The sequence below is a fragment of the Gracilinanus agilis genome, chromosome 2 (genome assembly GCF_016433145.1).
Source record: "Gracilinanus agilis isolate LMUSP501 chromosome 2, AgileGrace, whole genome shotgun sequence".
Taxonomy (NCBI): domain Eukaryota; kingdom Metazoa; phylum Chordata; class Mammalia; order Didelphimorphia; family Didelphidae; genus Gracilinanus; species Gracilinanus agilis.
The window spans coordinates 444,243,225-444,270,433 of NC_058131.1; the positions used below are offsets into that span (position 1 = coordinate 444,243,225).

General features: G+C 35.5%; 1 protein-coding gene across 1 annotated transcript in view; it reads left to right on the top strand.

The window, feature by feature from the left end:
- Window positions 1–27,209, top strand: part of LOC123233958 (MAM domain-containing glycosylphosphatidylinositol anchor protein 2-like) — a 401,852-nt gene that overhangs the window by 247,741 nt on the left and 126,902 nt on the right. Inside the window, exon 9 of the mRNA XM_044659946.1 lies at window positions 124–218. Within this exon, the coding sequence (XP_044515881.1) occupies window positions 124–218 (95 nt within the window). The remainder of the gene's footprint in view (window positions 1–123; window positions 219–27,209) is intronic.

A 27,209-nucleotide genomic window follows, 5' to 3' on the forward strand; every position in this document is an offset into this window, starting at 1 on the left:
AGGTCTCAGATCCCGTTGTTCTCGGTGTCGAGCCTCCTTGTCATCCCTGGTCTGCCCCTCTGCCCGAGGCTCCTTCAGCAGTCTCAGGGAGCTGCTTCCACAGCCGTGCTCCCATCTGCACAGGGTCCCCACTTGTGGTCCAAGCCTACGCTCGAGATCCTTGTCCACGCCTAGGGCACTGCCTTTACCTGCGCAGGCGCTCAGGGTCTGTATTCAAAGTCCGTGTGTCTTCTTTAGCCTCTTGGGGTCCTAAGTCTTGCTGCTCTCGGGAACAAGCCCTGGAGCTGCCTGTGACTTATTGGGTGCCCCAAACTTGCTTTAACTCTTGTGCACTGGCCTCTGAGTTGTATGTGGTGTGTGGAGTGGGGGAGGGGCTTCTTCCTTTCACGTTTTAGTGAGAGATGTTTCACCCCTTTATAGTGTGGAAATGCCCCGATTCCACGTACCTTCAATGCTGCGCCCTGTTGTGGGGTCCCTTCGTTCGTCTGGATTAGTTTTTATGTCCCCTTGAGGAGTCCTGTATGCTCCTTACTCTGCCGCCATCTTAACTGGAAGTCCCCGATATCCTTAACTCTTAAAAAATGTTATCATTATAATAGTAGTACTCAGGAGAAAAAATTTTATGTCCCTGAATAGAGAAAAAGTTGATCAATGAATTGGGCATGCAACTAAAAAAAATCTAGAAAAAGAGCAAATTTTAAATCCCCAGTTAAATACTTAATTGGAAATCCTAAGAATCAAAGGAGAAATTAATAAAATTTTGAGTAAAAGAACTATTGTACTAATAAATGAGACTGGGAGCTGGTTCTATGGGGGGGAAACAACAAATAAAATAGAGTTCTGGTTAATTTGATTTTTTAAAAAAAGAAGAGAATCAAATTACCAGTACCAAAAATGAAAAGGAAGATTTTCTTCTATCACTTGTAATGATCTTCTAATGAAAAGAAAATTAAAGCAATCATAATTTGTTGTCATATAATAATAATTATATGACAACAAATCTGTTAATATTTACAAAAATATAAATTGCCTAGATTAACAAAAGAGGAAATAAAATACTTACACAGTCCCATCTCAGAAAAAGAAATTTAATAAGTCATCAATGAACTCCCTGAGAAAAAAATCCCCAGGACCAGATAGATTCACAATGGGAACAATTAATCTCAATACTATAGAAAGTATTTGGCAAAATAAGCAAAGAAATAATCCTACCAAATTCTTTTTATGAGACAAATACAGTATCGATACCTAATCCAGGAAGACCAAAAACAGAGAAGGAAAATTACAGACCAATTTCTTTAATGAACATTGATGCAAAAAATGTTAATCCACTCTGCCATGCACTTAAGTTTTATGGGTGAGCTCATCCCATTCACATGATTACTAACTGTCTATTGCCCTCTATCATGTTATCCCCTTTAGATTCTGCTCTATTCCCTTTCACTCTGTTCCTCCTCATCAGTATTTTGCTTTTTGTCACCCCACTCCAATTTCCCCTCTCTCCAATTACCTTCCCTTGTCTTATTCCCCTTTTACTTCTCTGTAGGGTAAGATAAAATAGGCCACTAACTATACTTGTTTTTCCCCGAGTCTGTTAAATGAGAGTAAAGTTTAAGCATTGCCCATCACCATCCTTATCCTCTTATGATGTTTTTTCAAGCCTCTTTATGTTATATAATTTTCCCCATTCTACTCTCTCTTCTCTTTTCTCTCAGTGCAACCTTCTCTTTTACCCCTTGATTTTTTTTACATATCATTCATTTTCACTCAGTCTCCTTGTTGGCTTTTCAATCCTATATTCATTTTGTGGTGATATTTTAATATTGGTTAGAAAGGATTCTCATGGTGACTCAGAGCTACTTTGATTTACTCCATCGTCTTGGCTCCAGACCTGGAAAACAAAAAATCTTAAATAAAATACTAGCAAAAAGACTACAACAATATATTTCAAGGATTATTCACTATGACCAAGTGGGATTTCTACCAGGAATGCTAAGCTAGTTTAATATTAGGAAAACTATTAGCATAATTGAGTAAATCAATAATCAAGCTGACAGAAATCACATAATTTTCTCAATAGGTACAGAAAAAGCCTTTAACAAAATACAACAACCATTCCTAGACTAGAAACTAGAAACACTAGAAAGCATAAGAATAAAAGGGCTTTTCATCAAAATAATAAGTAATATATTGAAAACCATTAGCAAGTATCATCTGCATTAGAGATAAGTTAGAAACCTTCCCAAATTGGTTAATTTGATTTTTAAAAAAGAAAAAAGAGAATCAAATTACCAGTATCAAAAACGAAAAGTGGGATTTTCTTCTATCACTTCTAATGAAATGATCTTCAGGAGTGAATCAAGAATGCCCATTTGTCACCACTATTATTTAATCTTGTACTAGAAATGCTAGCTTTAACAATTGGAGAAGAAAAAGAAATGGAAACAATTAAAGTACCAATGTGGAAACTAAACTATCACTTTTTGCAATGTGTAATTAGAATCTATTCTCCTGAACTATAATTCCCAGCTACCCACTTTCCTTCTCATGTTACATGCTAATGTAGATAGGATATAAGTTTTGTGTACCCCCTTTCTCTCTCTCTCTCTCTCTCTCTCTCTCTCTCTCTCTCTCTCTCTCTCCTCCTGATTGTGTTTTGTGGAGGCGGTGTGAGGTGAAAGGTAGGAGAGCTTACTCATGTAGTCTACTTTTTTGTTAGATAATTAGGTTTGAACATCTGTTACTTTCAGTTTGTTTTCTTTCTACTTCAAGTGAGTATTAGTAAATCTTATAAAATATAGTACTTGGAGTTATTGATATTAATTTACATCTTACAGCAGATGATATGATGATATACTTAGAGAATCTTAGAAAATCAAGTAAAAAAACCAGTTGAAATAATCAATAACTTGAGTAAAGGTTCAGTATACAAAATAAATCCAAACAAATTATCAGAATTTCTATAGGTTTTCTAGCAAAACCCAGTAAGAGTTAGAAAGAGAAACACCATTTAAAATCTCTCTAGGCTACGTAAAATGATTGGGAATCTATTTGCCAAGACAAGCACAGGAATTTTATGAACACAGTTACAAAACACTTCACACAAATAAAATTATACCTAAACAATTGGAAAAACATTAATTGCTCCCAGGTATGCTGAGCTAAAATAATAAAAATGACAATACTACCTAAATTAATTTACATATCCAATGCCATACCTATCAAACTACCAAAAAGCTATTTTATAGAACTAAAAAAAAAATAACAAAGTTCATCTGGAAGAACAAAAGGTAAAGATATCAAGGGAACTAATAAAAAAAGTGAAGGACAGTAGCTTAGCAGAACCAGGTTTTAAATTGCACTATAAAGCAGCAATCATCAAAACAATCTGGTACTGTCTTAAATAGAAGGGTGGATCAATGGAATAGATTAGGGGTAAATTACCTTAGCAATCTAGTGTTTGATAAACCCAAAGATCCCAGATTTTGGGATACAAACTCTCTATTTGGCAAAAACTGCTAGGAAAAATTTGAAAAAAACAGTATGGCAAAAATTAGGTTTAGATCAATATCTCACACCCTATATCAAAATAAGGTCAAAATGAGTATATGATTTAAACATAGAATGATGCTATAAGTAAATTAGGGGAACATAGTATAGTTTACCTATCAGATCTATGGAGAAGGGAAGAATTTATGACCAAACAAGAGATACAGAACATTAAAAGATATAAAATCAATAATTTTCATTCAATTCAATCAAAAGGGTTTTGTACAAATAAAAACAATACAAGTAAAATTAGAAGGGAAACAACAAACTGAAGGAAAATTTTATAACAAATGTCACTGACAAAGGTCTCATTTCTCAAATTTATAAAAACCTAAATAAAATTTACAAGAATCCAAATCACTCCCCAATTGACAAATGGTTAAGGGATATGAATAGACAGTTTTCAAATGAAGAAATCAAAGCTATTATGAAAAAAAGTTCTAAGTCCCTCTTGATTAGAGAAATGCAAATTAAAACAACTGGGAGATACCATCTCATACCTATAAGACTGGCCAATAAGAAAGTAAAGGAAAATGATAAATGTTGGAGGGAGTGTGGCAAAATTGGGACACTAATGCATTGCTGGTACAGTTGTGAATTGATCCAACAATTCTGGAAGGTAATTTGGAATTATTCCCAAAGTGCTAATACTAGGTCTGTATTCCAAAGAGATAAAAGAAAATGGGTAAGGACCTGTTTGTACAAAAAATTGTGTTGGCAAAGAATTGGAAACTAAAGGGATGTCCCCAATTGGAGAATTGTTGAACAAATTGTAGTATATGATGATGATGGAATTTTATTGTGCTATAAGGAATGATGAACAAGATGATTTCAGAAAGAACTGGAAAGACCTATGTGAACTGATGCAGAATGAAATAAGCAAAACTAAGAGAACATTATACACAATAACTGTGTTACTGTGAAATGATCAAATGGATAGAAGTTGCTAGTAACAATACAATGATCTAGGACAATTCTGAGGATTAATGAAAACTAATGCTATACACCTCCAGAGAAAGAACTGTTAGATTGGAATGAAGATGAAAACATATGATTTATCACTTCCTTATTAAGTATATGTTTTGGAGTTTGGGTTTGGTTTTTTTTTTTTACCCTTAACTTCTTGTGTATTGACTTATAGGTGGAAAAGTGGTAAGGGTAGGCAATGGGGGTCAAGTGACTTGCCCAGGGTCACACAGCTGGGAAGTGTCTGAGGCCGGATTTGAACCTAGGACCTCCCATCTCTAGGCCTGGCTCTCAATCCACTGAGCTGCCCCTGGAGTTTTGGTTTTATAAGATTATTCACTTACAAAAATGAGTAACATGGAAATGTGTTTTGTATGATAATACATTAGGCTGATTCAACTTTTTAAGAAGTTCTCTTCAATGAATTTTTGTGCTTCTTTAATTAATAGGTCAATTCTATTTTTAAGAAGTTATTTTACTCTATGTTTTTGTGCTTCTTTTACCAAGTTGTTACTTCTCTTTTCCTAATTTTTTGAATCACGTATTTCTTTCTCCAATTTTTTCTCTATAACTATCATATCTTTGTTTATGTCTTTCAGGAATTCTTGTTGGGCTTGAGCCAAATTAGGATTCTTCCACAAGGCTTTGTTTATAGTTGTTTTCATGATACTCTCTTCTGAATTTGTATCTTGATCTCCTTGCCACTGTAGTACATTTTTTGACTAAGCTCTTTTCTTGTTTTTTGCTCCTTTTTTCCAGCCTATTTTTTTACTTTGAACTTTATATTAAAGTTGGACTCTGTTCAACTTGGGAATTTGGAGGCACTATCCCAAACTTCAAGCAGTTATGTGCTGCTGTTTATGTGCTAATTCTAGGAGTCTGCAAGTTTTCAGTGCTTCCAAGGTAACATGATCTTGGGAAATATGTGGTCACTATTTTCCTACTTGACTTTCTGGTCTTTAACTCAAAAAGGTCCTCTATTCCCCTGCAATTGAAAACATGAGCATTCCTCTTGGCCCTAGAACTATATTCAGAGTCCTGTCTTCCATGTAATCAACAACAAGCCCTCATTCCGGCTCTGGAACTGTGACTCTAAACTGTGCATGGGCAATAGAATTGTTGAGCACCAGATATACTCAATGGCATCAATAGGTTCCCTGATAATTCTTTCTGACCATTTGTGTGACCCCTTTCCTATCTCTGGGGTGACAGCTCTCCAAAATGCTGCTGCTGAAGCCATTGTTGCTGCCACTGTGAGTATTCTTTCCACCAAGTCCTGTTCCTGATGTCAGAGACCTCTTCTGTAGACTTTCTAAGTTTAATTTTCTTAGGCTAGAAAAATCTCACCTTGATTTTTTTGTAAGTTTTGATTCTCCAAGATTTTATTTGAAACATGTGCTATCTTGATTCTTCCCCTCTAATTTATTTTCCTAATTTTTTCTCTACTACTCTAATTTTAAAAATATTTAGTTTTTTGCTTTCTTTATTCTTTCAAGAATTCTTATTGGACTTGTATCTCAAGCTGAAGCTTTTTTTCCTTTGAGGCTTTGCTCATAGCTGTTTTCAAATTATTGTCTTCTGAGTTTGTGCCATGATCTTCCCTGTCATTATAGCAATTTTTTAGGGACATGGATTTTCTTTTTTGTTATTTCTTCATTTTCTAACCTTTCTCTTGTCTTGGAAGTTTCTGTTAAATTTGGCTTCTGCTAACCTGACTAATGTTTTCATAACTATTTCTGAGTATTTGTAATTTTTTTTGTTACTTCTTAAAGTGGTGTGATCTGGGGAGTAGTATGGCAATTGCTATCCTGGTTTCTGTCTGATCTCTACCCAGGAAGACACTCTGATTTCTTGCAGCTACAAGATCAAACATTCTACTCTGTCCTAGAACTAGGACTAGCATCTCTGCCTTTTTGAGATTGCAAGTAGTCCTCTCCATCTTGGAACTCTGGCTTAGATGGGGAATGGATATATGCCAAACAGCACAGAGTTCCTGCTAACACAGGAGTCTCCTCTAATCACTTTCTAATCAGTTGTTCAATCCCCTTAACTATCTCTGAACTGAGACCCTGAAGCTGCTGCTACTGCTGCAATTAGCTAGTGTTGTCACTTTCCTTTTGGATGGTCCCCACCCCAGTGTCACAGAACACTCCTTCCAACCCCTTAAGTTGCCTTGGGCTGAAAAAATATATCACCCCAACCTTTTGGCTATGCCATTCCAGAATTTAATTTGACTCACTATTTTAAAATTATTTGGAGGAGAATTTTGGAAAAGTTCAGCTGGCATAGGCCCTCTACTACACCATCTTGGCTCCAGTCAACATATACTCTTTAATTCAACAACATTGCCCTCCTGGCTGTTTTGCAAATTTGACACAGTCAGTGAACTCCAGGCATTTTCTCTGAATCATGCCAGAAAAGCTCTCCCTCAAAAATGAATCATGTAACTAGAGAAAAAAAATTTTAAAAGAAAACTTTTTTATTTATTTTTATTTACATTTATATTTTTAAAAAGGGGGGTGAAGCTTCCTCAATTCTACTAACTTTATTGGATTTCTTTAAGTTCTAAAAAATACTCCATATTTTAGTGAAAACTCCTTTTAATTCAAGTTCCATCCTCTCTTAATTTTTTTATCCTGTTCATAGTTATATATTATATATACATATCATATATGAGATATATATTATAGACATATATTATGTATACATATATATTTGTCTGTAGATTCTTATGGAATCTCCCTACGGGTAGGTATTATCTTCTGTTTCTTTTTATATCCTGAATATTTATTATAGTGCTTGACATATAGTAGGAACTTAATGAATGTTTCTTTATTGATTGATTGATTATTAATTTACTGAGTTTGGTGGTTTGATATGATGCAGATAATCTTGGCTGGTCTCTTAGTCCTGAAGCAACACCATTACAGTGGATAGCATAGCAGTGTTGATAGTGAGATGATCTATAAGTTTAAAAAAAATGGGAGATAACTTCCAACTCATCTTCTTCTTACCTGTATCTGAAACTGGGAACATGTATGTACTCTCTCTCTCTCTGAGCTTCCCAAGATAGATAGGGAAGGAACAGCACTTTTCTTTGCCCTTCCTTCCAACTTCATGACATTAATGAGCTTATGATTGTAAGAATTAAAATTTAGTTATTATAGCTATATATTAAAATTATGTGGCCGCCAGGAATCAACAATTCAGGTTGATTCTGTAATTAAATCAGACCCAAGTCAGCATCGGGTTGAGGAGTTTATTTACAATCAGGAAGGTAAGTAGGGATAAAGAGAAGAGGGAGGTTAGAAGTCTAAATAAATGAAGCTGTAAGCCGCAAGGCCCAACAGCCGGATAGGCAGAGTTTAGAATTGGCCCAGCTAGGCCAAGGAAGCCAGCCTAACTTACCCACGTGACAATACAGAGTATAAGCTGTCTGTGGTCTCAGGAGATGCTTCTTCCTCCAGTTCCAGACGGCAACTGCCCCCACAGGAAGTTCACTCACTTACTTAAAGAGATCCTGTCTTTCATCACTTCCTGTGGTCCACCTCTAATTCAAATGGACAAATGGCAGTTTCTACATTGATTTGGACTGCCCAAAGGGCAGTCCCTTATTCTTGATTTGTTACTTATTGTCACGTGTGGGTAACTCGTCTCCCCTCCCCACTAAGGGAGGTGGGAGTGACATCATTAGCACGCCTGGGTTGAGTAGATTTTTTTACTATTAATGGGATCGAGCTAATTCTATTTACACATGATAGATAGGTATAACAGTGACTTGGCTCCTTGAGCTAAGCCTGAGCCATCAGTTTGAAAAAGCTTTTTTCTACTTTATGCAGTTTTTGTTGTAGTTAATTTTTCCCAGAGTATAATTAACCATATAGAGGTGCTGAGATGGACATTTCCTGCCTTGGAGGCAGCCTCATGACTTCTAGAGCTAGAGATCCTTGGTCTCTCAGTAAGGGTTGTTATGAAGCTGAAAAAGTTTACACATTAGACAATAATATCAAAAGCTGAAGGAGCAGGTTTGTTAAAAGACATAAATAAGAAGAAAATTATTTGGGGAGTGAAAAAACAAAATGAAATATAAAATTCCAATTTAGCTGGCCTACAAATAGCTACATGCTCTGATGTTTACATTTCAAAGCTTTAAGAGAATATCAAAACAGTTATGTTATTGAAGCATATTTTAGCTTTAAGGGGGTTTTTTCTTTGTCAATACATGCTTTTCTTCCATGTGTTGAGCATTTCTTTTGCATAGAGAGCAGATTTTTAGAGATTCCAATGGGCCCATGATCTGGAGAGGGGGAGAAATACATCTTTATTTTCATTAGTTTTTTTTAAATTTATTTATCAATATAATTTCCAAATTACCTTACTAATACTTACACCAAGAAGAAGAGGCTACACAAATCTAAGACCAAAGACAGATTTTTTTTACACAGAAAAAGAGAAATACAAGATTACAAAGCAGAGTTGATAAGAAAACAGTGGACTCTCAGATCTTGCCCCCTAATCAAAAAAATTCCTCAATTCCAAAGCTATTTACATTCTCTATTCTCTCACTCCAATAGCATTTATCTTCACAAATTGGTATTCTAAATGCCTGGCAATTTCTAAATTGGCAAAGAACACCTGTTAAAATTAATGGGAAAAGATATGTACTGAAAGGCTAGTGGACTTAGATCTCTTATAGATACTTCTCTAGAGCTAATAATGGCAGTATTTGAAAAGTCATGAAAGTAGGGACAGCTAAGTGGATAGAGAGTCAGGTCTGGGCTCTGAACTGGCCCCAGATATTTCCTAGATGTGTGACTCTAGAAAAGTTCATTGAATCCCATTTGCCTTGCCCTTACCACTCTTTTGCTGCATAAATTCTGTCTAAAGGTTTAAAAAAAGACATGAAAGCACTAGAAGTATTATTCTACTTGGGGGAGGGAGAAGCTGTGCATAAAATAAGAGACATATCAGCACTTAAAACATTTGAAGTTTTAAAAAATTCCAAGTGTATTTAATCTGCATTTAATGTGAGTTAAAAATGTAATCTACTTTTTGCCAAAACTGTCTAAATAACATTTTTAAATAAACTAAATATTTTTGATTGACATTTAAAAATGAAATATTCTGATTTTATTAATATGTAGGGTAAAACTGTATTGATAAAATAGTATTAAACTATATTCATTCTTTTTGATGGGGCCATATGCTCAGAAAAAAATGAAAGATTCCTCCAGTCTCCAATTACAAAGTAATTAGAACTAAATACACAAGAAGACAGAATAGTTCTGAATTAATGCAGAACTTTAATATTCATTTAACATTTTTACTTCTACCCACATCCATACAACTGTAGCAACAAGTGCAAACTAAATTACCGACATTCACAGGGGCCTGGACCTAAGGTAGGAATCATCCCTGCTACAGTATTCAGTCAAAATATTTCATCCTTTCCTACACCACAAGAGATACATGCTGATTTTTAACCCAGTCATGTGAAGGGTGAACCTTCTCTTTGTTGATTTGTTTCTATTTATTTTGTATAAATCTGCTTTGTATATATTTGCTTGCATGTTTCCTTCCTGAGTCTGTGAATCCTCTGTAAACAGGTCTAATACACACATACATACACACACATATATGCATAACATTATATGCATATGTGCATACATTTTAAACACATACAGACATGTACACATACACATACAGACATGTATATATTTTTAAACACATAAGCACACATATGTAGTGAAAAGAGCAATTGATTGTGACTTAAGTCCAAACAGGGCCTTACTTTTCTTATCCATAAAATAGGTAACAGAGGAAATACACTGATTCCTTCCAGATCTAAATATTTAAGCCTAAAGGGCATGTGTGTGTATGATGGTAGAATAATACTTTGTAAATGTATACTTTATAATTTGATTAATGTGATGCAGAACCTCATTTTCATGGCATTCAATGGTCCCTTGTTTTCAGAAAAAATTTCTGATGTTTCAGAGGATGGAAGTGTTGGAAACTTGGTCAACTGAACAGTAGAGGATACTCATGAGTTTCTCAAGAAGCAAAATTAGAAATGGACTGATATAAAATATACTGATATAAAAATATGTATTCAATATTATTTAAGTGCATACTATGTGCCAGGCACCAGGCCAAATGCAAGAGATACAAAAAGAGGCAGAAAACAGTCCCTGACCTCAAGGAGCTCACAATCTTATGGTGAAGAATTTATACAGATTAAATGGAAACAAATTAACAAAGAGAATGCACTAGAATCAAGACATAAGGAAGGGTTCTAAGTAAAAGAAGGGATTTTAATTGGCACTTAAAGGAAGTTAAAAGGTGAGTTTGAAGAATAGAGGGAGAATGTTCAAGCATGGGGGGAGGTGCAGCCAAAGAAAATGCCTGGGGCAAAAAGATTGAGTGTAAAGAGGAGAAAGCAATCAATAGTGTCAAAGAATGAAAAGGGATCAAGAAGAATGGGAATAAAGAAAGGTCTTTAGGCCTGGTAACTAAGAGACTAATTTTGGAGAAAGTAGTTTTGCTGAAATAATATTAGAAGCTTGATTTTAAGGAATTAAGAAGAGAATGGGAAGAGAGAAAGTGTAGATAGTCTTTTTAAGTTTAGCTACAAACGTAGTAAAAGAGATCTAGATGATAGTAACAGTATTTTGTCACTTTGCATTACTACAGATAATAAAAGTGATTAATGTCACAGAAAGAAATACCCCAGAATTCAAATAGTTTTGCCATGTAGACAAAAACAAAAAAGAATTCTACACACTATGCCATGTTTTCTGTACACTGATAATTTATCAAAAAGAAAAAAGGAACTGAAAACACCTCAAATAAAACAAGACTACTTAAGAAACAAACAAACATCACCCCTGTTGTGTGGTATGCAAACTCACAATGCCTATGTGGCTAACATGATATCGAAGTACCCCCTTGATCCGGGTCATCACTTCACCTACTGCATACTTTTTACTATCCCAAGCTTTGCTCTTTGATTTCTTGTGGGTGGCATATTTTTCTGCTTTCCTTGGCCCATAAATAAGAGTTCTTCCTGCTTAACTACCAGGTCCTAGTCCTGAAGCAGCCACTGCTTCAGCTCCTCAGGAATTTCCACTTCTCCTTCTAAATTGGTTCAGATGTCCTTTCCTTTTCATTGATATTATCCACCTGAGTCTGCTTTCTGAATGAGGGCAGAGTCCCACTGGTATTTCCCTCACTGGGGACTGCCATAGGAAATTCCCTGGGACCTGTGGTGACTCCAGGCCCCAGCAGCCTTTTTTTTTTTTTTTTTTTTTTTTGCCCTGGGTTGGTTTCAGGGTTCTTAGCCTCAGGTGTCTTGGCCCTCAGTAGCCTCCAAGTACTTGAGGATACATGCCCCAGGGATCTATTTTTCCCAGTTCTTTTTCTTGCTCCTTTGGTGAACCAGGAACTTTGTTGCCTGGTCTTTGACCTTTACCTCCAAGCTCAAGTACTTGGTCTCCTACAGCAGCACCTGGAGAAACACAATACCCACTTGTCTTCCTGGACCCTGCTCGGTGGCCTTGGGCACTACCTTTAGTCTCACACTGACAGAGATTTACTGATTGAGGTAGAGCTCAGGGATACCACCAAGCTGACTAACAGCTTAAAATTTTCCCACAAATAAAACCAGAGCACTCAAAATTAGGAGGAAAAACAAGAAAATGGGGAAAGGATTATAAATTTCTCTAGTAAAGTTCTCCTTTCTCAAATATATATATATACTGAAGTGAGTGGAATTTGGGGGCAGAGGGGAATAAGACCCAGTCCCTAATTACTAAACGGTTAAAGGATATGAACAGACGTTTCAAAGGAAGAAATCAAAACTGTTAATAATCATTTTTAAATTTACTGATTTAAAACAATTACTAACAATTAGAGAAATGCAGATTCAAAAAACTTCATACCTCTCAGAGGGTAAACCGGACAGAAAAGCAAAATGAGGAATGATGGGTGGGAAAATGGGTACACTCACAATGGAATCATGTCAAAAGGGCTATAAAACTACATACCCATTGTATGCCATCTATAAACATGAACTAAAATATTGACAAAAATTATTTGTTCAAACACTAATCTGTTGATATACTATGGAGAAAATTAATCATAACAGTATTTTTAGAGGACTTCTTATAATTGGATGACTGAGACTTTGCCTTATTGAATCTATCATGAATAAAACCTTACTCAATACAATGAAGAGGTTAACAAAAGATGTGAGCCAAAAAGAGATCTCAAAGAAAATGAATATTAGCTTAGAGTAAAAGAAAACTATGTACCACTTGTCTCTAACCAGAAATGACAAAGGAAAAACTGCTATTAACTCTGGAATGGTCTATAAGATAAATAAAAGAATGAACTGAATAGAGAAATAATTTGGAAGAAGATAAACATGAGAAAAGAGCATTTAAAAAAATAATATGGGATCTATCTTCAAAAAATAATTAATTGAAAAAATCATATTGGGAAATAAAAAATGAAGAAATAGAAGAAATACTCAAATATATGTGACTTTATCAACATAGATATCTAAAGAGACAATTCAGATCATACTTGCTGATTCAGAAGGAGAGTGAGAGTTTGCATAATGGAAAGAGGTATTAAAGAAGAGGAATGTTAAAGAATAAAGCTAAAAATTATCCTGTTGGAAATAAGTTTCATGATTGTCAATCATGGAGAGGGTGAAAGGGACATATCTAACCCTCTAACTGATTGATCAAATACTCTTTGGATTCAGGCTACAACCTTTTCATGTTGGATCATAGACCTACAGGAAAGAAAAACTTTCATTTCAATGGCTACTGGAGTGAGAAGGCATATATTCAGAAATAAATATAATACAAAAGCAAAATATAATAAAATAATATTAAAACAAAAGTTTGGGGGAAAATATGATTTCTAGCATCTGTCTACCAATGATCACATTGTATAAGTAATTTTTTAAGATATTGACAGCTTTTTGGAATGGTGCATAGTACTAGAAATATAGAAATGAAAGAATATAAAACTTGTTGAAAGAAAAAGATCTAATATATGGATATTAAGGATTCTTTTTTATTCAAAAGTAAAAGAAATATTTGGAGGACTAACCCTATCAGTGTTTCAAAAGCCAAATTTATGATTCTATAGTTGGAATATGGTGAAAGTTATCAGAGAGGAAAAAAAGAAATGAAAAGAAAAATTATATCATTAAGATTCTAGATGGAGGATACATATGATATTTTCCTAATTCAGTATTTTATATTTTCATTCATGTAGTCAATAAATATATATTTATTAAGCATCTATTGATAAATGTTTATTGCCTGAATATTTATTGAAAGATTATTAAACTGGCAACAAACCATATAGTCACAAGAGTTTCTATTCCAATTATCTGCTAAAGTTTTAATTGTTCTAAAGTAAAATATTTGATACTAGGGGGCAGCTGGGTAGCTCAGTGGAGTGAGAGTCAGGCCTAGAGACAGGAGGTCCTAGGTTCAAACCCGGCCTCAGCCACTTCCCAGCTGTGTGACCCTGGGCAAGTCACTTGACCCCCATTGCCCACCCTTACCACTCTTCCACCTAAAAGACAATACACCAAAATTAAGGGTTAAAAAAAAAAGAAGGAAAATATTTGATACTATCTTAACCTATAGCTAAATTCCTGAAAATATTGAAGAATCAATGTGGCAGATTATTATTCTGAACTTAACAAGAAAATAACCTGGCAGAGTAAGTGAAATAGCTGGAAAAGCCAGGCATTCTTCAGATCTGTCTTCCCTACCCAGTACTGACTATGTGGTTAACCAGTTCAATCATACCTTCTTATTGACTCAAATCTCTTACGACTGACTTTTCAATTTCATGCTCTGCCAATCCACAACTCTGGATAACTCTTGTTCCTGCTTTTGGGTTGTTGTATACTATTCAAGAAAATCACAACATGTTATATTTAAATCCTCTACAAATTTGCAATATCTTTCCTCCTACCTAGATTCTTATATAGCCCCTAACTTTTTTTCTTATTGGCTGGCTCTTTACCACATTCCCTCTAATAACTATTAAAGATCTTTCCTCTCCTCAATTCCTCCTTCTTCATTCTCAAAAGTAATTTATATCCATTACTTTTCTTAAAAAATTATAGAAGAATTAACATAGTTTTAATTTTTCTGATCTACTAAATGTCCTCATCCATCTTCCTTCCCTTCAGTCTCAAAGAAAGAAAATCATCTTGGAAAAAAAAATAATTGTTTTACCTCTGCTCTTTATCCTATTCCATCCTGTCTGCTTCATAATCTTGCTCATTATCCAATCTCCCTTCAATATCTAGTTCTATACTTTCTCCTTTCACAACCAAACTAAAAAAAATAGTATTGCAAAAGCTTCTGTCTTTACCACTCTGCTAATATAGCTCATTTCAAGGATATTGATAACTTCATTAATAAAATCCATTACTCTTTTTCTTCCCCTTTCTTCAGCATTTCATTCTGTTGGCCACTCTTTACTTACTCTTTACCCCAATTACCTTATTCCTATTATTTTTAGCTCCTTATGATTTTTACACCTTATAAATTATGGTGTTCCCAAAGAGTACCTCTTCTCCCTCTAACCCTCTAACCTGCACCTCTCTTCAGGAGGTTCTCATGTTTATTCGTTTATTCTGTAAAGATTAAAATTAAGACACTGATCCTTAGAATTAAGTAATTTTATTAAATCAAAAGGAGGAGAAAAGATAGAAAAATAGGAGAAAGATATATTTAACTTACTGATACATTAATTAGCTTGCTAAATCTATGGTCACCATTTCAGGCCCCCTACTCACACCAATACTGAGGAGAGCAGTCACCAGGAAACATGGAAGTCCAGAGAGCATACTACACTCCTGTCTCTGCCCACTAACTCTCACCTGTGATATCTCTGGAACTAACCATGGATTTCTAATTTGCCTAGGTCACTGAGTGGGGCTGTCCAAGGGGTGTTTCAGGGAAGATCATCCTGCCCTCCTGGTCTTATAATATTCTTGACTCCATTGCTCCATTTTTCTGGCTGTTGTTCTACCCTCATAACTAAATTTGTCCAATGATTTCCCTCATAAGTCTTTGTTTCCAGGCTCAGGCCTGGAAACTCACTCCAGATGCATGTAGTGAAAAGAGGGGAGGGAAAATTTCCTTTTGCACAGTACTCCCCCCTTTGATTCTTTGGAAGTCCAACATGTTAAATCTCACTTGGGTGTTCTAGGAGATTAACATGACAGGTCACCCCAATGAATCATTTTATATATATAGCATATATATCTAAAGATTCTCTTGCTAGAGATGTATAAAATATTGCACTTTACATACAGGGAATTGCTACAATTTGGGGAATAAGAGGGAAAGAAAAGAAAAAGGAGAAAAAAGAAAAAAGATTGATAGACTCAATGACAAAAAAGGCAATTGAGATACTCCTCTTTGGCATAAGAATTTACATTCAGAATAAATGATATGTTCAATCCCCTTCAGTTCAGTTCATTACATACCAAAGTTCATCCTGAATCTTTTGATATAGTATGTGGTTTCCATAGGCATTCTTATGGCATCTTCTTCAGGAGATCTACTTTCTTGATTCAGGGTACTGGTGTTTTCTTTTCCTAAAATTGCTTTAAAAGATCTTAAATCTTGAATTTTAAGATAATTATAAAATGTCTTCTTAAGAGGGTATTGACCAACACTAGAATCATCCCATGATACATGGCTGAGCTATGAAGTATATGAATCAATTCTCAAAAGAAAACCAAAAACCCAAAAACCAAATAGAAGAGAAAAAATTAAATTCTGGAAAAATAAAACCATAAAAGGTCTTTGAATCACCAGCAAGGTCCAATTAAAGTGGCTTATGTCCTACAAATATGCAGGACAATTTCAGCAATATTGCACTATCCATCAGCAGCCAGGACTATAGAAAATTTCCATGCTATATAAGAGAAAGGGGACAAAAGTATGAGGTAAAAAGGAAGTATGATTCCCTTGTCTGATTTTACCTTCAATCTCAGGAAGAGGGGAGCCAAAATGAAAGGCAAACCAAGATACATGTAGAAAACTAGCAAGGGGAAGTTCAATGTCTGAATTAGTCAAACAGTTGCTTCCTCAAACCTCAAAACAAGTCCTCTCTCTTGGCATAGATCATCATCAATCCCATAAGGATTGTTTTTCTCCTTGACCTTGTGCTTCTTTTTACTGTGCAGTAGCTCCTTAATAATCACTTCTTCTGAAATCAGACACAAATGTTCAAGTCCCATAATACTTAACAATCAACAGCAGGTTTCCATAATCTAAAACTTTTGGGTATGCATTAGGGGTAATAGATATTGGAAATTTATCCTTCAAAATGAAAAACATTAATACTGAGTCCATGCACTTAAGTATAAGAAAAATAAAAATAAGAAGGAAAAAATCAAATATCCTATTAAAAATATAAAGAAAAAATCGTAAAAATCAGCAATTCACATTGTACAACCCATATGACAATGAGTCAGCCAAACAGAGTCATAACAAAAGGATTTCTCACTCAAAAGTGAGCTCTATTTACTTTCTAACTTGACCAACAGTAGTACAACAGCTAATATAGAACCTATAGCTAACAAAAAAGACATACTAACTGAAGATAACATTGTATAATGTAACAGAGTGGATTAATATGTAAACTTAAAAGCAAAATTAAATCTAAAAAACAAACAAGCAGCAATACAATAATTTGTAACAGTTTAATCACCATGTGAGAAATGAATCCAAGTCTTTTTTCTCTAATTTTGATAACTGTTGGAGTAGTTCACTGGAAATTATCTATATACACCCTGTCTCCTGGGTATAGATCTGTATTTAAGATTGAGTTACATAGACTTCTTCACTACAGGGAGGGAAATAGACTGAAACAGTTAGCATCAATAAGGCAGTGGAGTCTGAAAGGGCTTAAAATTCACCTTCAGACTCTTTGAGTACCATCATACATCTTGATTCCTTTGGCCATATCCCTGGATGCTCCTCTGGCTATACCTTTGGCCATCCCTCTGGTCATTCTGACCATTTCTCTGTGGTGCCTCACAGTGACTATAGGTTCCTTGCCATGGTGCATTATGGTCTAGGTTATGACCCTATTATGATCACTTATTCTGTTGGAGGATCTATTATTGTTATTATTATTATTATTTCTCCAGCTTCTCCTTTTTCTATTTTCCTGGTTCCTCTTTCTACAATCCATACCTACATGACCTTCCTAATAGCAAAATAGCATGCAATTGGTTGGCTCATGGACTCCTTTAAAGGAGCTATGACCTCTGTCTGTATTCCAGCTCTTTCTTTTAGTTTATTCTCTAATTCAGCTTTTTCCTTTTTTAATTTCTCCTCTAACTCAGTTTTTTCTTTCTTTAACCTCTCCTCTAATTCAGTTTTTTTCCCTTCCTTAATTTCTCCACTTTCTCCTTATCAGCTTCCTCTCTATCTCATAACCCTCAAAGACATATATGTACTGCTATCTTCTTTAACCTTTCAATGTCCATGGCCAACCAATCAGGACAAATTTTCTTAAAATAGTTCTTAATATCTTGAGAGCTGTGCTTTACAAAATGTATCCTTATGTGTCTAGTGTCTTTCTCTCTAGAGAGGTCCAGGTCAAGATATCTAGATCCTAGTTCAACAAGTCTGTCCACAAACTGAGGATGTCTCTCATTCTCACCTTATCTTAAGTTTTCAAATTTTGTCCAATTACTTGGTCTGTGAGAGCAAACTCTCTTTCCCTTTAATAAAACATTCCTAGTCTCACATAGACTCATGTAACCTTTGACTGAATTAAAATCAAAATTTGAATTTTTAAGGGGCCAATATACTACATTCTTGTTCTGAGACCTGTTTACAATGGAAAGGTTCATGTTCCTTTCTCCTTCTGTTAATAAAGCATGTAATAGGGGGCATCTGGGTACCTCAGTGAATTGAGATCCAGGCCTAGAGATGGAAGGTCCTAGGTTCAAATCTGGCCTCAGACACTTTCCAGCTGTGTGACCCTGGGAAAGTCATTTAACCCACATTGCCTAGCCCTTACTATTCTTCTGCCTTGGAGTCAATACACAATATTGACTCCAAGATGGAAAGTAAGGGTTTAAAATCAACCAATAAATAAACAAACAAATAAATAAACAAATAAATGAATGAACAAATGAATGAATGAATAAATAAATAAATCATGTGATAATTCTTAAACATCTACCCAGTCAAGACTGTACTTCCTATATATCAGGGGTTTGCAACCTTTTTGGCCGTGAGAGCCATAAACGCCACATTTTTTAAAATGTAATTTTGTGAGAGCCATACAGTGCTCACAGTGTGTGCTCCTGTAACAGTGCGACCTCCTGTAACAGCGCCTGAAAAAAAATTGACTTTATGGCTTCTTCAGAAAGAGCCATNAGGAAGGAAGGGAGGGAGGAGGAGAAGAGGGAGGAAGGAGGGGGAGAAGTTAGGAAAAGGGGAGGAGAAGGGAAGACTGGGCAGTGGGGAAGCAAAAGCTGGCCAAGGCAAGAGAGAAGGTTGATCAGGCCAAAGGTTAGCCAGTAAGACGGGGTAGAGAGATGGTGCCAAATATGGGCTGGGAGGTGAGAGGGGCATGGTAGGGGAAGGTTCCAAAGGAGTCAAGTCATAATGGACTGGATCTAGAGAATTAATAGCCTCATGGCTATTGGGCTCAGAAGTCAGTGTGCCAGGTTTTTCAGATTCAACCAAACTATTTTGGGGTTTGTGTTTAGTTGAATTGTCAAGGAGATGTGCCCAAAACAGCCAATAACAATATTATTTAGAATCCTTATTCCCAAAGTCTAGTTTTAGTTCCTTTAGAACTTTCTTTTAGAAGCTTGACCAGCTAAAAGATGTAATGCCCAGGTCTTACACAACTCTTTGCTTCCTTCTTTGACATACTATCTTCTTTTGGAAAGCCCAGTTCATCCCAGGTAGTCAGTAATTTATGGAGGGGTGAACCTGGAGGAATTATACCTGAATTTCTCTGATTCATTGCAATATTTCCCATAGTGTCTGGTCTTTTGTCCCTGAATTTAGGAAAATTTTATTCTTACTTCCTAATATGTTTGGAAAAATATCTGGTCTTTCTTCCCAATCAAATATATATTTATAATAATAATAATAACAATAACAATAATAATAACAACAATAATAATAATTTTAAATTATGATTATTATTATTTTTGAAATGATAGATCCATATAGTCAATTAATATTGAATTTAATTAATTTGGTTTAATTTAATTTATTTTATTTTATTAATTTTTCTTTCATTTAATTTGATTTAATTCCATTTGATTTGATTTGATTCTACTTAATTATATTTAATTGTATTTATTATTTTATTTGTATTTATATTTTTTATTTTCTTAAACTGCCTGCATTTTTACTTGTTGTCTATAGGTGGTATTGTGCTTGCCTATGGGCTCCTTGGCCAGAAGCCAAGGCCTCTCACTGGACAGGGTGTCCTGAGGATTAGGAAAGAAAGATGTTAAGGGCTCAAAAGTAAAGGTTTGCCAGCATTCTAATGAAGGGTAGGAAAAGGCCAAACAACAAACAGGCTTTTTTATCCAGGGCTAAAAGACAGCAAAGAAGGGGAAAGGGGGGGGTGGGAGAGTTGGGGTGAGCAAAGCCTTTTCTACTCAGGGCAAAACAAAGCAAAGTAAAACAAATAAACAAACAAAAAATTGTCTCCTTGCAGGTATGGACTGGGTCTTAGTTCAAGCAGGTCATGAGGAGTTTCCCTTCTCCCCCCAGGTCAGGGAGTGAGCTGGTTCTACTGGAGGTGAAAAACCATGCTTCCAGTCATGTTTACCAGGTGGGGACTGGGGCACTAGCAGAGCTGCCTCAGCCAGCCAGCTGGGAGGGAGAAAAAAAATTGACTGGGGAAAAAAATTTGGGTGATGGTAGGAGGCTTCTAACCACTGAGGCTCCTGACCCAAGACTCAGCTGAGGCAGGAGTAGTGGCAGAGCCGCCAGAGAAATCAGGCCTCCAGAGTGGCTTCAGAGTGGGCTGATTGGACTTGCTGATCACTACTAGAGGCCAGCACGCTGACCCAGGGGTAGGAAAATCTTGCCTGCTTCTCTATTCCAACACCCCTTCACTAAGCTAAGGCTGGACCAATGTGGGGTCTTGGGGCCTCAAAAACACAGCTCCCAGGAGGAAAATAACCCCCTTTAAAAGACAAGAGACCTTATCTTAACAAATAGATTACAGCATCAGCAACAGTGAGGCAGGCAGAGCCAGTTTTCCAGGTTGAAGTGGGGAGGAAAAAAACAACCCTGCTGCAATTAGGGCACACCAGGCTTGGGAGAGTAGTGCCACATAATCACTTCCTGGCAACCAGAGCTTGTTAGTCCTCAATGCCTGTCTCCTCTGGAAAAGGGGCAGAAATTAAGGCTACTACCCTCCCCCAACACTTGACCACTTGTTCTAGAGAAGTCTTACTCTCACAAGTCTTTCAGTTTGGAACTCTGCCTCTCAGCTATGGCTGTGGTACCAGTGGTAGCTGGCTCTTATTGCTGGCTTCAGTTGGTATCTTGGCATTTTTGGTTAATCTGACTTAATTTTAACAAACTGCTCTTAAGAATAGAGAAAGTAGAGTGAAGAAAAGAAGTGTTCTCACCAGCCTTCATGATTCACCAAAATTGGTCCTTAGAATTAATAATTTTATTAAATCAAGAGTAGTAGGAGAAAAGATAGAAAAATAGGAGAAAGCTATGTATTTAATTTACTGATACATTAATTAGCTTGCTAAATCTACGGCCACCATTTCAGGCTCTCTACTCATACCAATACTGAGGAGAGCAATCTCCAGGAAATGAGGAAATCCAGAGAGTGTGCTGAGCTCCTGCCTCAGTTTATCAAGTCTATCCTCTGCCCACTAACTCTCACACATGACATCTCAGGAACCAACCACAGCTTTCTAATTTGCCTAGGCCACCCCGGGGGGACAGTCTTGGATATGTTTCATGGAAGATCATCCTGCCCTTCTGGTCTCATGATATTCTTAACTCTATTGCTTCATTTTTCTGGCTGTTGTTCTACCCTCATAACTAAATTTCTCCAATGATTTCCCTCAGAAGTCCTCCATGCCAGGTACACATAGTGAAAAAAGGGAAGGGAAAATTTCCTTTTGCACAAATATAAGCCTTTCTAAAGAGTTCTCATATAATTTTTCCAAAATCCTAATACGTATCTCTACTTGGATGTCTTGCTAGCACTTCAACTAAATGAAACTAAAGGAAACTAAAATTAAGGAAAGTAAACTCATTTTTCATTTTAAACATGCCTTCTAGTATTTCTGGTAAGGACATCCTAATTCCCCTAGTTATTAACTCTATATAACTTTAATTCTATCTAGGCAGTGCCAGTTTCTCTCTACTGATCTACTCCTATTCTGAATTCCCTATTTCTATGGAGGGTGTTACCATTCTTCCACACACATATGTGCAAAACTTTGACATTATCCTTGATTCCTCACTTTTTTTCCCTATTTATATCCAGTCATGACCATTTCTGCTTCCATGATATCCATCGTATCTCTAATATAGCTCCACATAGTTGCCAAAGTGATCTTCCAAAATTGCACATGCACACACGCGCGCGCACACACACACACACACACACACACACAAACACAGAGTATATGTAGAATGTATATGATAACATGTATATGACAATGTTATAACAACTTACAACACATGATTTTTTTCAGTTTTCACTTAAAGGAACATTTCCATATACATAGCAGAACACAAAGAATTCTATGGGGAAAAGAATAGTATTACATTTACTTTTAAAATATATATGTGGAGTCTGTATCCCAAAGAGATGTTTAAAATGGGATTTTTGTTTGCACAAAAAGTATTTATAGTTGCTCTTTTTGTGTTGGCAAAGAAATGGAAATGAAAGGGATGTTACTCAATTGGGAAAATGGCTGAACAAATTGTGGTATATGATGGTGATGAAATACTATTGTGTTATAAGGAATGATGAACAGGGTGATTTCAGAAAGTGCTGGGAAGACCTACATGAACTGATACAGAGTGAAATAAGCAGAACAAGGAGAACATTATACACAATAATTGCAATATTATGGAATGATCAAATGTGATAGACTTTGCTACTAAGAGCAGTATAATGACCCAGGACATTTCTGAAGACTTATGAAAAGACTGTTCCCCACCTCCAGAGAAAGAACTGTTGAAGTATAAATGCAGATGAAAACACATGACTTATCACTCATTTATTTAGATATATGTTTTGTTTCTATGATGAATAATATGGAAATATAAATATAATATAATAAATAAAAATAAATATAATCCAGATTGAATTGCTTATCAGCTCTGGAAGGGGGAGGGAAGAAAGGAAGGAGATAATATGGATCATGAACCTAATTTGCTTATAGCATAACCTTTTATTTCTAAATCATTGATCTATTTCTATTTTACCTTGGTATATGGTGTGAGGTGTAGGGCTATGCCTAATTTCTGTCATACTGTTTTCCAGTTTTCCCAGAAATTTTTATCAAATACTGAATTCTCTTCCAAGAGACTGAATCTTTGGGTTTGTCAAATATTAAGTTACTCTGATCTACTACAGCATTTCAAATGCCTAATATATTCCATTGATCCATTACTCTATTTCTTAATCAGTACCAGATTTTTTTGATAGTTGATCCAATACAGCTAAGCCATCTTTTAAAATTTCCATTAATTCTTTTGATATTTTTGGCTTTTCATTCTTCCGGATTAATCTTATCATTTTTTCTAGCTCTATAAATATTTTAGGTAGTTTGATTAGAATGAAACTGAAAAGGTAAATTCACTTAGGTAGAATTTTAATTTTTATATGAGTAATTAATTTTCTCCAGTTGTTTAGATCTGATATTTGTGTGAAAAGTGTTTTGTAGTTGTGACTATGTAGTTCCTGTGATTGTCTTGGCAGGTAGATCCCCAATAGGATTTCTATTTCTTAGTTAGTTAGTTAGATTTTGTTGGCAGTATAGAGAAATGTTGATGATTTATGTAGGTTTATTTTTATCTTGAAATTTTATTAATATTGTTAGTTTTTTCAATATTTGTTTTGATTTTCAATTATTTTGTTTGACTTTCCAGGATTCTCTTTATAGATGACATCACATACCATCATGTCATCTTTAAAGAGTAACAGCTTTATTTCCTCATTTTCTACTGTAATTCCTTCAATTTCTTCTTTTCCTATTTCTATAGCTAAATATTAGTGGTGATAATGGTCATCATTGTTTCACTCCTGGTCTTATTAGGAAGATCTAGTTTATCCCTTTTAAAGATAATGCTTACTGATGGTTTTGGCTAGATATCACTTATCATTTTAAGGAAAGCTCCACTTATTCTGAAGTTTTCTTATGTTTTTAATGGGGAATGAGAATTGTATTTGTCAAAAGCTTTTCCTGCATCTAATGAGATAATCATATGGTTTCTGTTCATTTTGTTATTGGTTTGGTCAATTATACTGCTAGTTTTCCTAATAGTGAACCATCTTTGCATTCCTGGTATAAAATCCACCTGATTACAGTGTACGATCAATGTGATATATTGCTTAATGGTATTTTATTTTTAAAGTTTCCATCATTATTCATTATAGTTTTCTTTCTCTGTTGTTCTCCCTGACTTAAGTATCAACACCATCTGAGACATAAAAAGGATTTGGTTGAGTTCTTTCCTCATCTATTTTTTCAAATATTTTATATAGTAGTGGAATAAATTGTTCTTTAAATATTCAATAGAGGGGGCAACTGGGTGGCTGAGTGGATTGAGAGCTAGACCTAGAGACAGGAGGTCCTACATTCAAATCTGGCCTCAGACATTTCCCAGCTGTGTGACCCTGGGCAAGTCACTTGACCCCCATTGCCTAGCCCTTATCACTCTTGTGCCTTGGAACAATAGCTCCCAAGACAGAAGGTAAGGGTTAAAAAAAATAAAGAAAAAGAAAGAAAAAAGAAAGAAAGAAATATTCAATAGAATTAATTTATGAATCTGTTTGATCCTGGAGGTTTTGCCTTAAAGAATTCATTGATGGTTTGTTTAGTTTCTTTTTCTGAGATGGGGTTAATATTCTGTTTTCTCTTCTATTCATCTGGGCAATTTACATATATATACATATATATATATTTTTAAATTCATCTATTTTGTTTAGATTATCAGATTCATTGGCATGAAATTGGGTAAGATAACACCTATTAAATGCTTTAAATTGCTCTTCATTTCTTATGAATTCACCCTTTTCCTTTTTTATACAGGTAATTTGGTTCCAAATCCAATTTACCAATGGTTTATCAATTTATTGGGGTTTTTTTTTTCATTAAACCAGTTCCTTGTGTTAGATTAAAATTAATATCTCCAAGTTCTTATTTTCCATAAAGTTTATTAATAATCACTTGGAATAGAAAAAGCAGATAAGCATAGATTTAAAGTCTCTTTCTTACTCTAAATCTGACCACATGTAGTCATCTAGGGGTACCATGCCTTAGGAGCACCTTCCAAGCTCCTCTGGTATGAGACTGTAACAGACGTAAAAGGCATGTCTTTATATGTCTCATCCATTATACTTTTATAAATGAGGAAGTGGAGAATATAATAGTGCTACAGCACTTCACTTCAGCTACAAATGGACCCTTACCTCTAGTTACAAACAATTCAGAGGCAGGCAAATGATCAGTCAGAGGTAGGAATGCTACTAGATATCTAAAAATCACTTCTCAAAACCCCTTAAAATCAATTTTCAAAAGGCTGTATACAGGCTGAAACCAGTTTGATGGAGTCCATCCATCATCTATGTGACAATTAACAAAGGCAAAAAGGAACAAAAGGCTGTTAAGGCAACATGTGACCTCGATGGATCTGGTGACAAACCCAGCATCCATAAGGATTTATGGTTTTGCCAGGAAAAGGGTTTTTGCAAGATGTTTATGGGCTTTTACAATTATATGTTCTTCAGTACAGTCATAGGGGAGGTACAAATAAAGACAATGCAACAGAATATATAGCTAATAGCCCAAACACAGTAACTGAAAGTGACATAGTATAATGGAATGTGATAGTTTAGATTAACATGTGAAATTAAAAATAAAATTAAATCTTAAAACAAACAATCAGCAAATACAATATATGTGACAGGATACAGTCACTCAGTATCAATACAAGGTACCCATGTGAGCAATGAATCCAAAAATTCTTTTCTCCAATTTTAATTGCTATTGGAGTGGTTAACAGTACTTGAAATGAACCTTCCCAGGTAGGCTGAGTTCCTCCAGTGCTCTGGAAGTTCTTTATTTTGGGGAGGGGAATGAACTGGGATAATTGACATTAACACATCAGGGTCTGGAAAGTCAAAGGTTTCAACCCCCAACTCCAGAGCCTTCCCCACCACCACACACACACACCATCAGAAAGATCCTTCACCATTCCTCTTGGTTCACCTACACTGAGCACAGGGGTTTTGATGTGAGCTATGATATCCCTCATTTGAATTGCTATTTCTTCTATTATTGACATTATTCCTGAAGTCTCTATTTCTATTTTCCTGAATTTTCTTCTTACAATCCATAATTACATGGCCCACCTTTCCACAAAAATAACATGTTAGTAGTTGTTTTTGGATTCTCATAAGGGAGCTATGACCTCTCCCTGCTTTGCCTTTCCAACTGTTTTGGTTAATTCCTTTATTTCCTTCCTACTAAATTATTGTTCTCTTTATCCTTCTCTCCCTGTTTAGCAGTTAATTCTTTTATGTCCTTCCTCAATGTCTCCATTAAATCAGTGTTCTCTTTCTCCTTTTCCTTATGTTCCTCAAAAGCATAAACTGCCACTCTTTTTAATTCTTCATGGTCCATATTAGGCCAGTTTGGACAGCTATTCATAAAATAATTCTTAACTATCTTGAAACTGTTTTTCACAAATTGAATCCAGATTTGTCTAATATCTCTTTCCCTAGAAAGATCTAGGTCTATGTATCTGCCTCCCAGCTCAATAAGCCTATTCATAAACTGAGAGGGGTTTTCATTATCTTCCTGCTTTAGATGTTTGAATTTAATCCATGTACCAGGCTTATCATAACAAGTTTTCATTGCTTTTAATAATGCATTTCTAGCCTGGCATAGTTGTAAGTAATCTTGCTCTTAATTTGGATCCTGTTTGGGAACTTCAGTTGGCCAAAGAGTGGTTCCCTCTCCTTGGACCTGATTAACAAGAGAAAGAATCTTACTTCTTCTCCTTTCTGTTAGCAAGGCCTGGAACAAATCTTCCACATCAATCCATGTGGAATTATATTTGCAGAAAATGCTTTCAATCTTATTTATGATTACAGTGGGCTTATTTTTGAAGGAAGGAGTTTTTTTTCTGTATCTCTCAATATCTTATGGAGAGAAAGGTTATGTTCACTAAGTCTCCACATCTATTATAAGTAAGAACATCTCAAAAAATAAAAGCCTTTATTCAAATTGTCTATGAATACTGCAGCTTGACTTGTGTGGGTTGCTTGGGTTGTATTGAGGCTAGTAGGGGAAGGGGGGAGTGGGTAAATGGAGAGGGAAGGGTCAGTCAGGGGATGGGGAAGAAGAGTAAAAGGATCAGGGGTGGGGTTGGGAGCAGGAT